The sequence below is a fragment of the Penicilliopsis zonata genome (genome assembly GCF_001890105.1).
Source record: "Penicilliopsis zonata CBS 506.65 unplaced genomic scaffold ASPZOscaffold_10, whole genome shotgun sequence".
Lineage (NCBI taxonomy): Eukaryota > Fungi > Ascomycota > Eurotiomycetes > Eurotiales > Aspergillaceae > Penicilliopsis > Penicilliopsis zonata.
Genome location: NW_019208919.1, coordinates 14,223 through 26,142, shown reverse-complemented (window position 1 = coordinate 26,142; position 11,920 = coordinate 14,223). Strand labels below are relative to the sequence as shown.

The 11,920-nt window shown below is 49.2% G+C and overlaps 4 protein-coding genes across 4 annotated transcripts in view; 2 read left to right on the top strand and 2 right to left on the bottom strand.

Moving 5' to 3' along the window:
• Positions 1-2,746: 2,746 nt before the first annotated feature.
• ASPZODRAFT_143442 (hypothetical protein) lies at positions 2,747-3,823 on the bottom strand (the record flags this gene model as incomplete). The annotated part of the gene is made up of 2 exons (XM_022724908.1): positions 2,747-3,532; positions 3,596-3,823. The coding sequence occupies 2 exons, from the start codon at positions 3,821-3,823 to the stop codon at positions 2,747-2,749; spliced, it is 1,014 nt and encodes a 337-aa protein (XP_022580060.1).
• Positions 3,824-5,962: 2,139 nt separating this feature from the next.
• ASPZODRAFT_152607 (hypothetical protein) lies at positions 5,963-7,817 on the bottom strand (the record flags this gene model as incomplete). The annotated part of the gene is made up of 3 exons (XM_022725866.1): positions 5,963-7,036; positions 7,106-7,600; positions 7,698-7,817. The coding sequence occupies 3 exons, from the start codon at positions 7,815-7,817 to the stop codon at positions 5,963-5,965; spliced, it is 1,689 nt and encodes a 562-aa protein (XP_022580059.1).
• Positions 7,818-9,877: 2,060 nt separating this feature from the next.
• ASPZODRAFT_471109 (hypothetical protein) lies at positions 9,878-10,970 on the top strand. Its single transcript, XM_022728389.1, has 7 exons — positions 9,878-9,961; positions 10,037-10,133; positions 10,192-10,289; positions 10,364-10,453; positions 10,520-10,603; positions 10,657-10,782; positions 10,857-10,970. The coding sequence occupies exons 2-7, from the start codon at positions 10,103-10,105 to the stop codon at positions 10,914-10,916; spliced, it is 489 nt and encodes a 162-aa protein (XP_022580058.1). The 5' UTR covers positions 9,878-9,961; positions 10,037-10,102; the 3' UTR covers positions 10,917-10,970.
• Positions 10,741-11,920, top strand: part of ASPZODRAFT_471017 (hypothetical protein) — a 2,556-nt gene continuing 1,376 nt past the window's right edge. The window contains exons 1-7 of the mRNA XM_022728388.1: positions 10,741-10,782; positions 10,857-10,979; positions 11,055-11,177; positions 11,246-11,371; positions 11,429-11,551; positions 11,611-11,730; positions 11,787-11,909. Of these exons, the coding sequence (XP_022580057.1) occupies positions 10,977-10,979; positions 11,055-11,177; positions 11,246-11,371; positions 11,429-11,551; positions 11,611-11,730; positions 11,787-11,909 (618 nt within the window). The 5' untranslated portion in view covers positions 10,741-10,782; positions 10,857-10,976. The remainder of the gene's footprint in view (positions 10,783-10,856; positions 10,980-11,054; positions 11,178-11,245; positions 11,372-11,428; positions 11,552-11,610; positions 11,731-11,786; positions 11,910-11,920) is intronic.

Below are 11,920 nucleotides of genomic sequence, written 5' to 3'. Positions count from 1 at the left end.
AAATAAGCAACTTCCCCTCTGGAAGGAGCTTCAGAGCTTCGCCTTCTTCCTCCTCCCACCCACTTCTGTCCCACGAACACATCAACACCAGCGAATGGCATTCGATCGCCATCCTCTGCTGCCCAGCCAACGTGGCTGGACAGGAAAAGGGACCTAGAGCACCGCATGAGATCACCACTGTATGTTTAAACTTTCGCTCTCCTCCCGATGCGGCCCCAATAGTTCAGGTATCGATCTGCAAGGGAAGATCCCACCCAGGCTCGATCGGCTCGAATATAGTTCTTTTCATGGCTCTCCAGCTAACCTAATCTCTGCCCATTGTACTCCGTACTCCATACAGGATGCAGTACTATAGCACGCGTCTGCCCAGCGAACAGGGAACTGGACATAAAACAATGTCGGCAACTGCGCTTGAGCAGCCCTTCTCACAGAATTTTCACCAGCAAGCTCCATTGGCGGTCTTAGTGCCGTCGCCCTCTGCCAAGCGAGAGCTTTCTGCGAATCGCTTTGGTCTGCTAAGGAAAGATGGATAAGGCTATAACGAGACTAATTGGAAACTATCGAGGAAATACTGGTTGCAATGGGGTAAACTAGAGCTCCCCACCATTGGTAGACCGGGAGACCCTGCTGGGACAGGATTGCTAGTGGACAATCTTTTCCTTCTTGTGCGAGTTTTCGACATCATCAAGGGTCCTCCACCGCTGGTGTGGCTGGGGTGGAGAGGATCTCTTTCCCAAAATCAGAGATCTCGGCCTCAGCCACAGGCTGTGGATAACTGGATTTTTGCCACTGGTCGAGCGAGCATGAATGAGGTCATGAAAACTCCGGGGATTACCTCTCCAGGGAGGGTGGTATGATTCCTACACTGCAGCTGTCGGTAGCTGGTTATTAGTATCGAAAAACTGCTTCTGATGACGTCTCGAGGCAGCTCGTCGTTCTCATGCTCGTGCGCGGGTCTTGCAAAAAGGCCTACGGAACTTCGCAGCCACAATACGCATAATACCATGGTGTCCAGCCACCCTGAATAGGTAGGAGCTAATAATGGGACCTTCACTGAGAGAGCCAAATCCGCAAATTGCCACAGCGCTGGCTATCTTTTGCTGAGTTTTGACCTCGTGAGAGTCGTGAAGTGTGGAGCCTAACTGTGGAGCAGGTACGGTCTGTGGCGGTGCAGTGTTATTGTTGTTGTCATTGTTGTTGTTCCTGTCTCTTGTTGTTGCTATTGGGTTTATTTTTCGGCACCCAGCTTCGTTCAATACATGGCAGCCTTGAGAACAGTTTTTTGTACACCCCTGCAGCGCGCGGGCTGGATTCTGCAAGAACCATCCTCATGCAGAGTGCAGGCTGGGTGTCACACCATATACCTGTTCTGAGGTTATGGCCCTTACGATTCCGGTCCTGTTCACCAGAGAAAAACGAAATCTGTACTACCTCTAGGCCCTCCCGTTGCCTCACGGAATACTTTGTTCAGCATGCTCTACCTAGGTACTCCGTATACCCATGTTTGGTTCTCCTACAGGGTAACCGGCCACTCCGTACTCATTCGCCCACTCGAAAATAATTACGGAGTAATAGTGGGGAACGAGCGAGATCGCTGATCACTTTGCTTTGAAGCGGCAGATTGCCGAACAAGCAATCCGATGCGATCGGATCGTGTCACTACTCATTATTGCAACGCAGCATCGGGCAAGCATTGGCTAAGTGCTCCGTACAACCATGGGCCACCTTGCACTAATTAACCATCCCCCTTTTCAATTTCCATCCAACTTGAATCAGTAGCTTCTATTTTCAATCTTGAAGCCCTGCTCCAACCTCTTGATCCAAGGACCGATCAAACGCCGAGATCGGTATATCTCGATCAGTCCCAGTGTGACGGCCCCCAAATGGTTTTTCGGCTAGATAGTTAAAAGGTCGCTACATACTCCGTACATACATACCCCAGGAAGGATTGAGCTTCGCGCACTAATCTTCACCAATTATCGGCTTTGATCAGTGAGGATGTGTACACAGCTTCAGGTTGGTGTTCTTGACAGCAGTAGGGGGGTGTACATATACATCTCAAAGGCTGGGAACAAGCTTGGAATTGCCCGAAAATTATGGAGGTTTGGATCTAGTTGTACGATCGACGACTTAGACACTGCTATTTCTACCAAAGGGGCATTTCATACGGATATCTCGTTGAGGACTAGAGACGCGTTGATCGTTTAGTCTGCGGATTGAAATGGGGTCTATTCTATTGTACATGCCCCTGGACCAGCAGGATATAGGATGGCGCTTAAATGCACATCTGGTTATGCTTTTAAAATTCCAGGAGTCGCGAGGGGGGGCTATCCACCCACCCCCTCGCCAATAAACACAGGATGGCCTGTCTGTGTTATGAGACCGGTTCCCTCGTGATAGTTCATCTGAGGGGTGCGATAGGAAAAGGGCGCGGCCAAGCGCGAAATGTTCGGAAAAGACAAAACACCATAAACCGCCTTGCTATCATTGCACTTCATGTCGTGTCCAGTACAGCAGAGTGGAATCATCTCCATGCCTGGTTTCCAGTCAACCACCTCTTTTTTTTCTTCTCCGCCACAACTGTCCATGGACCATGCAGTTCCAAAACAAAAGTCAGGAATACATAGTGGTAATCCAGTTTGGTGTCGGCGGGGGCGGGGGGAAGGGGGTTGGTATGGTCAGTGAGCCACGCCCCCCGGCTTATGTGTTGTCGTTCAGCGTTCACAGCATGTCAGAAGGAGATACTTCAGACATAATTGGATTCCATTTTGGAGACTTCGCAATGAGTCGACAGGGGCAATTTTTCCATCGAGTTCCGCTCCTCCATGACAAATGGCTCAGGTTGGCGATGTTGTCTCTGATAGAGACAAAGGTAGACAGAGACGACGAATCGCCCGAGTAAGAAGCCAACGGCACCGGCGAGCAGACCAGCCGCAATGCCTAGACAGGCCGGGAGAACGACGGGGCGCAGGAAGTGCATGAAGGCCAGTTTGTGGGCTTTATGATGCGAGAACGGATGTTGTTTCCTTGAGGAGCCCGAGGACTCGAGAGAAGAGAAGGCAGAAGACTTGTGGGTGCTGAGAGACTGGAAGCTATCTAGCCGGTGCTCAAAAGCCTCCTCCAGGTCCCTCAGGTACGATGAAAGCTGTTCCGCCAGACCATCCATGACGGTCATCCATACGCCGACTTTTCCTTTCGACCCGACAGTGTCCAGGCAGACAACCTGGACTTGTGGGATGGAAAGATCGCCCTTGGGGTCCCGGAGGAGTTGAATGGCAAGCTTCTTCTTGACAGCCAGGTTGCCTTCCACGTCCAGCAGACGCATGTGCAGGATCGACAGCTCGACAGCAGGAGCAGCCTCTCGAGGCGGCAGAGACACCACATCCAGCGAGTAAGTCAGGGGGACAATCTCCGGGGTCTTTTTCTCCAGATACCAGCGCCGGATGGCATTGATGCGCATCTCGCCGACCGGGGGATAAATGGCAACATCGTTGGCATATATCGTGTCATTGTCGATAGACAGAGATAATGTCTGGGGTTGAAAAAAGCATCAATGCTGTTCAGTTCGCGCTACGGGAAACAAGAGACAACATACCAAGTACGGTTTCGAATGAGCGAACCGGGTGATGGTGCCATCCGGGGCCGTTTCCATCCCCAGGCGGGTGTCGAATTCCGGTAGTTCAATGTCATACAAGCCATTCGCAGTCACGTCCGAGTCGAATGTTGTTGTCCAGTCACCCTTGTTGATTGTGTGCGCCCAAGCAACAGTGGTGCTGACACCGAGCCAGATGGCGCCTGTCACCAGCAAGGATTGAAGACGCATAGTGAAGGATCGAAAGAGAATGAAATGAACACAAAAGAAAGAATAGAAGATGAAGCAGAAAGCAAGATGTTCAATGGTGGGTAGAAGACCTTGGAGAGACGTTCCGTCGAAATCTGACGTCCGTGAGAGAGGAAACTTTTTACTCTTTTTTTTTCAAGCAAAAAAAGAAAGAAAGAACGAAGTGATATGATGAAGAGATAGAGAACGAATACAACAGAACAGATGACGATAGAATTGGTGGAAATTGACGTCGGCTTTTCCAGACGGGACTTGGGGCCTTCCTCCAGTCTTTAATGAGAAAGTGTTGTATATATGGGAGCCTGAAGCGGGCCAGACTTAGCTTCTGCTCCTCTTCCCACAAGACTAACTTGACTGAGAGAAGGGGGTTTCAAAAGCAATGAAGAATGCAAGCAAGAAGAACCTCCTCCTGCGCCATTAATTATTATCTTCGCGACCGGAAGTAAAAGACCGCCGATCACACGAGATCTCCCAGAAGGGACATTGTGACAATGAGAAATGGTGGTGCCTAAAATCCGCCCGCCCGCACGGGCCAGGCGAATCCGAGACCTCCAGGCTTCTTTCTCCTCACCACCACCATCCAGCTAATAATAACTGGCTTCTCCGTGCCTGCTCCGTAGCTGAAGTAACTAGTTGGTTGACTAGTTATTTGGTACTTTTCTTGGTTGGTACTCCGAATTATTTTACCAAATGCTTAAGGTCCCATGGTGGAGTCGGAAAAGCTTGTACAAGTCTGTGGCCTAGAACTGAGACCTGATTTGCTCTGTCGTCTCGTATGTTTTTCGGTGAGTCTTGTCAAGTTTTCAAATTCATGATTATGCCAATAATCAGTTCATAACTCACCAAGAGAACCAGGGTGTGCTATGTATGTAGTACGACCGTTGTCTATTTCGGGGCTTAAGCTTGCTCAGCCTACTCCATACAACCCTTGTCCTTGTCACTACCTAGGTACTAGGTACAGTACTTAATTACTGCCTAGAGCTAATTGCTAATTGTCTATATTTACTTAGTGACAGGAGCCGTTCGATGGAATCGATACTTCCCCTTTAACCACAACTGGAAATGCACGACATTTCCCATTCCTCAAAATTGAAAACATCTCCACAGCCCGCACCAGGGTTCAGCCTTGGACCACAATAAAGTTGCCAAGGATGGGCTGCAGGTTCATGCGAACTACACTGTCAATTTACCCCGTCTGCTCCGTAAATAACGGTGCTGCTCTCTGTCGATTTCGAGTAGATACCTACACTAATATTCTACGGGGTTCTTCAAAGAAGACCATCACTCTGTTCCAATTTTGTTCTAATTCTGTTGGCCGCCCATTCAAGGCTCGTGCATCTAGCGCGGGGGACAGACCCTGTCTCAAAGGGACGATCGACGCAAGGTGAGCAGACGGGATGTGGAAGACTTGGTTGTTGAATCCTCCTTTCCTTGAAAACGGAGTACTCCGTGTCTTTTCTTGAATATACGGGACAGGGGATGATCGACAGCATGTCATACGATGTATCTCTTTTCCGGCTACCTTGCCCATTATCTCCTTTCAAAGAACTCTGGAGTCTGTACTCCGTACTCCGTACTACTCCCTACATACGGACTACCAAATACTTCAGTGCTCCACTGACCGATCGTACAATTAATCCAATCAGCCTTAAAAAAGATCAGCGAGATCGAAATGTCTCATCAACAAGCATTTCGATAGGTAAGAAGATAAAAACTTTAACTTTTAATAGATTGGCTGTCAGGGCTCTGACCCCATACTTCAAATGGGAAGAGAAGCTTGTGTCTGGTTTCCGAATCCAATGTTGATCCCAATCTACGGAGTAAAACTATAAATAGTATTCCAAAAAAAAAAAGAAAAAAGAAACCCTTCTTACTGTGCTTATAATAAGTTTTCATACCAGGCATGGTCATTATCATTAGGCTAGCTACATACGGTCTATTATATGTACTAGATTAAGTCGTGGGGTGAATAGAATGACGCCTTGCCTCGAGCATCAACTTAGCTTTGAACCTTCAGCTTCGAGTCAATGCTTCTTAACCTTCAGCTTCCTTCTAGCTTCGGCTTCGGTTTCGGCTTCGGCTCTAGGGGGACCTCATCTATCCAGCTCTCTCTCACTCTCTCTAATTATGAGGAAAATAAAGACCCTTCTGCCACCACTTGCAGCGCGGGTTGCGCGTGGGATCCTGCATGGCCGTGATGTTGGTCAGGCCTAGGTTCAGCAGCCGACCGCGGGCGCCGTACTTTTCGAACACCGGGCCGATGGTCGAGTTGGGCACGCCCGTCTCGACGAAGCTGGTGAAATAGTCCTGCATCACATCGGCGATGTATGTGCTCTCCACGTCCGAGGCCGAAGAGACCCCAGGTGTGTAGAAGGTGTAGGGAACGTCTTGCCCGTGGATGGCAGGCGGGATGCTGAACATGTACGCGTAGGTATCGTTGCCGTACGCGCGGTTAAGGTAGTCGGTGTTGCACGAGAAGACCAGATCCCCGATCGTGAGCGCGGACCGCCCGACCGTCGTGTTGTATCCGTACAGGCCGCTGTAGTTGGCCGGGTACAGGACGTTGGTGATGTAGTTCTCGGCGTTGGCGCTGATCTCCGGCAGGTGGCTCTTGATGAGGAGCTCAAGGCCGTCCGACTCGACGCTGTATGGAGGTGTGAAGGCGAGACCCTCATTGGCGTTGTGGCCAACCATGATGCTCAGGTTGTGGTCGAACCGGCCCTCGAGAAGCAGCATGCCCGGGAGCTCGGGCGCAAAGACCCCATCCACGACGGGCCCGTACTTGAAGGTGCCGTACAGCTGCGTCTTGGCGACCTGGTAGGCGTTGGCGGCAATCAGGTCGCTGGAAGGCAGCGAGCGGGCTTGGGCGATGGTGCTGACGTTCAGCAGGCCCAAGAATTCCTGCAGCGTGTCCTCTTGTTCATCTTGCTCGGGGACTGGATACCAGCCGGGGCTTTGGAGGATGGCCTGCTGGAAGGGGGCGGGTCCTCTGCTGCCTCCGAACGCGGTGATCTGGTGTTCAATGGAGCCTCCTCCGGCGGATTCGCCCATGACGGTGACACGGTTGGGGTTGCCTCCGAAAAGATGGATGTTCTTGTAGACCCAGTCCAGGGCGAAGCGTTGATCGTACAGGGCAGCATTAGCAGTGCCATTGCCAGTCAAGCTGCTACCAGCGAGCCAGCCAAAGGCGCCGAGCTAATTTTCGTTTAGTCGACGAATACGGAAGGGAAGGAGAACACGAGCGAGCACAAGAAAGCAACTTACACGGTAATTGAGCGCCACAAAGACAATGCCCTCCTTTCCACCTTTCAAGCTGCGCTCGATCAGTCCCGTTGGGCTTTCCTCACTCTTATCGCCGGACGTATAACCGCCACCAAAGATCCAGACGAGAACTGGGGCTGTCGCATTCTCGGGAACCGAGGTCTTGTTCTGAGAGCGATCGAAGATCTTCTTGGGCACCACGATGTCCAGGAAAAGGCAGTCCTCAGTCGTACGAGGATCAGGCGTGCCGGGTGTGTACGAAAAACTCGAGATGTTGGTCGGGCCAGTGTAGGGGACCCCCTCTATGACGCTCACCACGAAATCCGGTGCGATGTCCGTTTCCCACATGGGAGTCGCCTGAGGGCAGATACGACCGCGAGAGCCTGTGTGGACCACGGAGCGGTTCACAGTAGGGGCAACAGGAGGGCGCCAGCGAAGATTTCCCACAGGAGGGGCGGCATAACGGATGTTGGAAAAGTTGTACAGTCCAGAGGTTTCCTGTACCTAGCTGTCAGCTAAAGAGTCTTCCCTTTTTTTTTTTTTTTTTTTCTTGCATGGTTGACACCCTCGAGAGGGCGTCGCTGCTTCCACTCACATTGTAGGAATAGGCTTGATGCAACTCGTAGCCCAGGTCGACGATGGGGAGACGCGTAGCGATGCACGCAGACACCAGCACCAGGACAAGCAGCACGACTCGTCCGCGAAGGAAATCCATGACTGCGACGAGAGGTTCTACTCACTTGAGGTGCAACTTGGAGGAGTGTTAGGTGCAAAACTTAGGAAGGTATCGAGAAGTAAAGTTTTCTGTGCATATATACTAAGAGCAAGTGCCTGGGATATGAGGGGGGGCTCTAGGTGAGCTTCTAAGTGGCTCGCATAAAGTGAATTCAACCCATTCACTATTAGACATACGCCATAGGTGACCAGGGGGGTGGGTATATTCACTAGCCAGTTAGTAATCTGGTTAAGATGACTTACTCTCACTTGGATAGTAAGTTATGAAGTCTTGACTCTCACTTTCATATCCAGATAGGCAAAAATACTCACTAGTGGAGGAAAACATATACCAAAATATATTATAGCCAGCTCTCACTTATGAGTAGAGACTTCCATGATATCAATTCTATCCTGCATTTAGCCATGATGGCCATTTCGAAGCCATCACAACTCGGATATGGAATTCTTTTCCCTTTGGCTGTGGGGGCGTTCTCCAGGTTTTTCTCTCTCACTCCACGGTCCAGACGGGAATCAGGGCCCAGTCGGGAAGCACCGCCGTGCAGGGCTCTAGACGGTGGAGGTGATGGAGGACGCCACTCGAGCAAGAGAACTCATTCTGTTCGTCCGTGTATTGACTCGGTTTGGACCTCGGTGGTTCTTGATCGGCAGATATAACCTCTGGGTCTGTCTGATTGGGTGTGTTTTGCCCATCGCAACCGCATGTGATTATAGCTCTCGGCGGATGCTTGGACTTTCAGTCTTTTGGCAGAGAATTCATACGTCAGCAAAGGAATCACCGAGAAGCTAGCCTTACCTGGAAATTCATGCCCCGCAGAGCTGTCTACCCTGACAGTCCGTGTTTTTGTCTTTGGTGTTGGTCTGGGATGTGGAAGTGGTCGGCGGGAAGGGATCGTCTCGCCCCAGACAAGCATTCACGTGCAAAGGTCCTCGGCCTGCACCAAACCAAGTCTTGGGGTAATTTCACTCGGCACACTGCTGAAAGGAATGGCAGTGGTCACTAGGTAAGATTTACGTGGTAGCCTCATCAATTGCAAGTCACACAAACTGTAGAAACCGGCTCGGGTCTTCTGTGGGTGTACTATGAAAAGGCTGCCTTTATGCCTCAGGCACCAAGGCATATATCACCACCTTCCTCTTTCCGTTGAACTTGGCGAACTTATCGTCAGTTCCAAGTTCCATCATGCAATAATGAAAGACTTTAACAAACTGAATGGTTTATTTGCTAGATATTTCCTCCAAAAATCATCATGATCAACAAAAGAAGCCTTCATTTGACTCCTTTCCCACACCATACCATGAAAACCGAGGTGACTCGAGCTCGACCAGCGTTTTGCAGTACAAAGGAACATGAACTCAGTCTACGAAGTGTCCATAGTTCAGCAGAATGGAAGGGGGGGATATATTGCTCTGATCAATGTGTCATGGCAGCTGGTGATACCAATAAGGCCACTACCCGGCTAAAAGAGACTCTAGGATGTCTTCTGGAAACAAGCTGATAGACGGCAATGACACTTCAGCAGTGCAGGTGAGACTAATTCATAACATGGTTTCCCACTCCCAGCAAATGAATGGTGACTATAAAACTTAGCCCTTGGTCTTCATTCGAAATTTTTCAAAGCCAGCAGCATACAAGAATGCCTTGTCTCTACGACCTCTTCTCTTGTAGCACATTTTTGAGGCAAATCCCAATACAATTACGATGGCTAAACTCTATTAGACACTCTTTTTTTTTCTGCTTCGTCCAAAAGAGGACAAGAAGAGAACCTTCATCAGGTGATACTTGCTGGTTTGCAGTTGATAATGAGCCGGTATCAAACTCGAGTTTAAACATCACATATCCATTCTTAGTTACACACTTCAAACCGTCCTACCCCATCCCCCACTGATGAATCAATGCTACAATATTCAACAGTCAAGAATATGTCAATGCTCCAGTATATGCCCGTTGCACGAGCGCCTGTGTGATACTCATTAACCACACATTGTGATACAGAAGTCAGGAAAAGCTGTGAAGGATACCTATCCATCGAGGGTATACCGGGGGGGATACAACTTTGTCTACCTTTTTCTTTCATTGGGATAGTAGGACAAGGTGGCATCTCGAGATGAGAAGGAATTTGTGTACGTCTGCATGTGCTTCACCACCTTTTTTTTGCATATAAAACTGAAAGCAGTGGCCGAATGGTGTCATTATAGGAATCAATTGCGAATTCAATCTTATTCAGTGGTCAAAGTCTTCCCATAACTGCGGATTTCGACGCAATGCTCTGGTTTTGGGTATTCCTCTTCTTCAGTGAGTATAATACCAACAGAAAAAAAGCAGGTAAAGCGTATTTATGATTAATAAATAGGCACTATTGCTGTTCAGGCCCGGCCTGATGCTCGTTCCCTGCTTGATCGACGCGCAGATGGAGACCAATTTGCAGTCAATGAATCTTGCGCCAACGTTGTCAGTATAGAAGAGCTTCCATCCCATTTGATGTGCTGTCCATTAACTTCCTTTTTTCTTTTTGCTATATCAAGTGTCCAAATGACTACACTTGTGCTGGTCAAGATACCTGCATCAGTCCTGCGGGGGAGAAGTTCTTGATCTGCGATTTCCTGTGGTTTCAAGTAAGTTTTGGCCCTCATCCACTCCCCTTTGGCTCATGATGAATATTTCTCATAAACCATGTTTAGTGCCATAGCCCTCTAACCTGCTGCAATCATCTGTGCAAAAATCTTAACAAGGATTTCTTCGACTGTGGTGCTTGTGGAAACAAGGTAAGTCAGCTGTCTGGCCAGAATATCGTTATTTAGTCACTCATCGCGAATAGTGCCCTTGGGAATCGAAATGTAAGAATGGAATATGCAAGTGCAAGAAAAACGGTTATCTCGTCTGTAATGGACAGTGTATCGACCCCCAGACTAATAACAGTAACTGTGGTGGCTGCAACATTGTGGTTTGTCGGCCTCCTCCCATGTCTTCCCCTCCGAGGAAGAAGAAGTCTCGCAGAGATGCTGAGTTCCCTTCCAGTGCAAACCACCAGAAACCTGCCAACAAGGCATGTGTTCATGTCCGGCCCCCAAGGTATAATGTAGCGGACAATGCACCGACACTTCAACTGACAATGAAAACTGTGGCAGTTGTGGCAATATGGTAAGGAATATAACATTCTTGAACATTCTGATGCTCTTTCCTATTTAACTTCCACTGATGATAGATATGATATAGTGCATGAGCGGAACAACTTGCATGAGTGGAGAATGTGCATGTTCACCTCCGGATACTCTCTGCAACGGGAATTGCACTGATACCTCGACTGATAATAGTAACTGTGGAAGCTGTAATAACACGGTAGGGGAAACCTTTTCCTCTTCCTCTCTCATTTCTGATTGGCATCTACTGATGGGATATATTGGCAGTGTCCTGCTGGATCCAATTGTATGAACGGAACATGCGTTTGCGCCCCCCCGAACAATGCTATCTGCAACGGACAATGTGTCGATACTTCAACCGACGTCGAGAACTGCGGCGGATGCAATATCACGGTATATTCCGGGGGCCTGTATTCACTCGCTGTCGTCAAGTACTAACGATTGAGGCAGTGTGCCCTCGGTGCTACTTGTACTGCGGGAGTGTGTAACTGTCCCGGTGGTGAAACAGTCTGCAATGACGTTTGTACCAACTTGATGACTGACAACTCGAACTGCGGCAGTTGCAACAACACAGTCAGCAAATCTTCTTTTCCCCCCTTTTGCTCATGAATTTGAATATACTGATGAAATAGTGTATGAGTGGAACAACTTGTACTGATGGCCTCTGCTGCCCGAGCGGTGATACCAATTGCAACGGCACTTGCATTAACACGGCGACTGACCCCAGTAATTGTGGAGGATGTGGCACTGTGGTTTGTTTAAACACAAGCTCCAGACCTGTAGAATTCATGTGCTTACAGTTTTTTAGTGTGCTATTGGTGCAAGCTGTGTTGCAGGGACGTGTACCTGCCCTGACTCCGAGACCAATTGCAACGGCACTTGCACCAATACAGCAACTGACCCTGATAATTGCGGAGGATGTGGCAATGTGGTTTGTTTGAA

Excerpts from the sequence above, each read along its gene's own strand:
- ASPZODRAFT_471109 (XM_022728389.1), top strand. The coding sequence starts at position 10,103 with ATGCTCTGGTTTTGGGTATTCCTCTTCTTCA. Across the intron at positions 10,290-10,363 it reads ATGAATCTTGCGCCAACGTT|TGTCCAAATGACTACACTTG; the intron begins GTCAGTATAGAA and ends TGCTATATCAAG. Across the intron at positions 10,783-10,856 it reads GTGGTGGCTGCAACATTGTG|TGCAAACCACCAGAAACCTG; the intron begins GTTTGTCGGCCT and ends GTTCCCTTCCAG.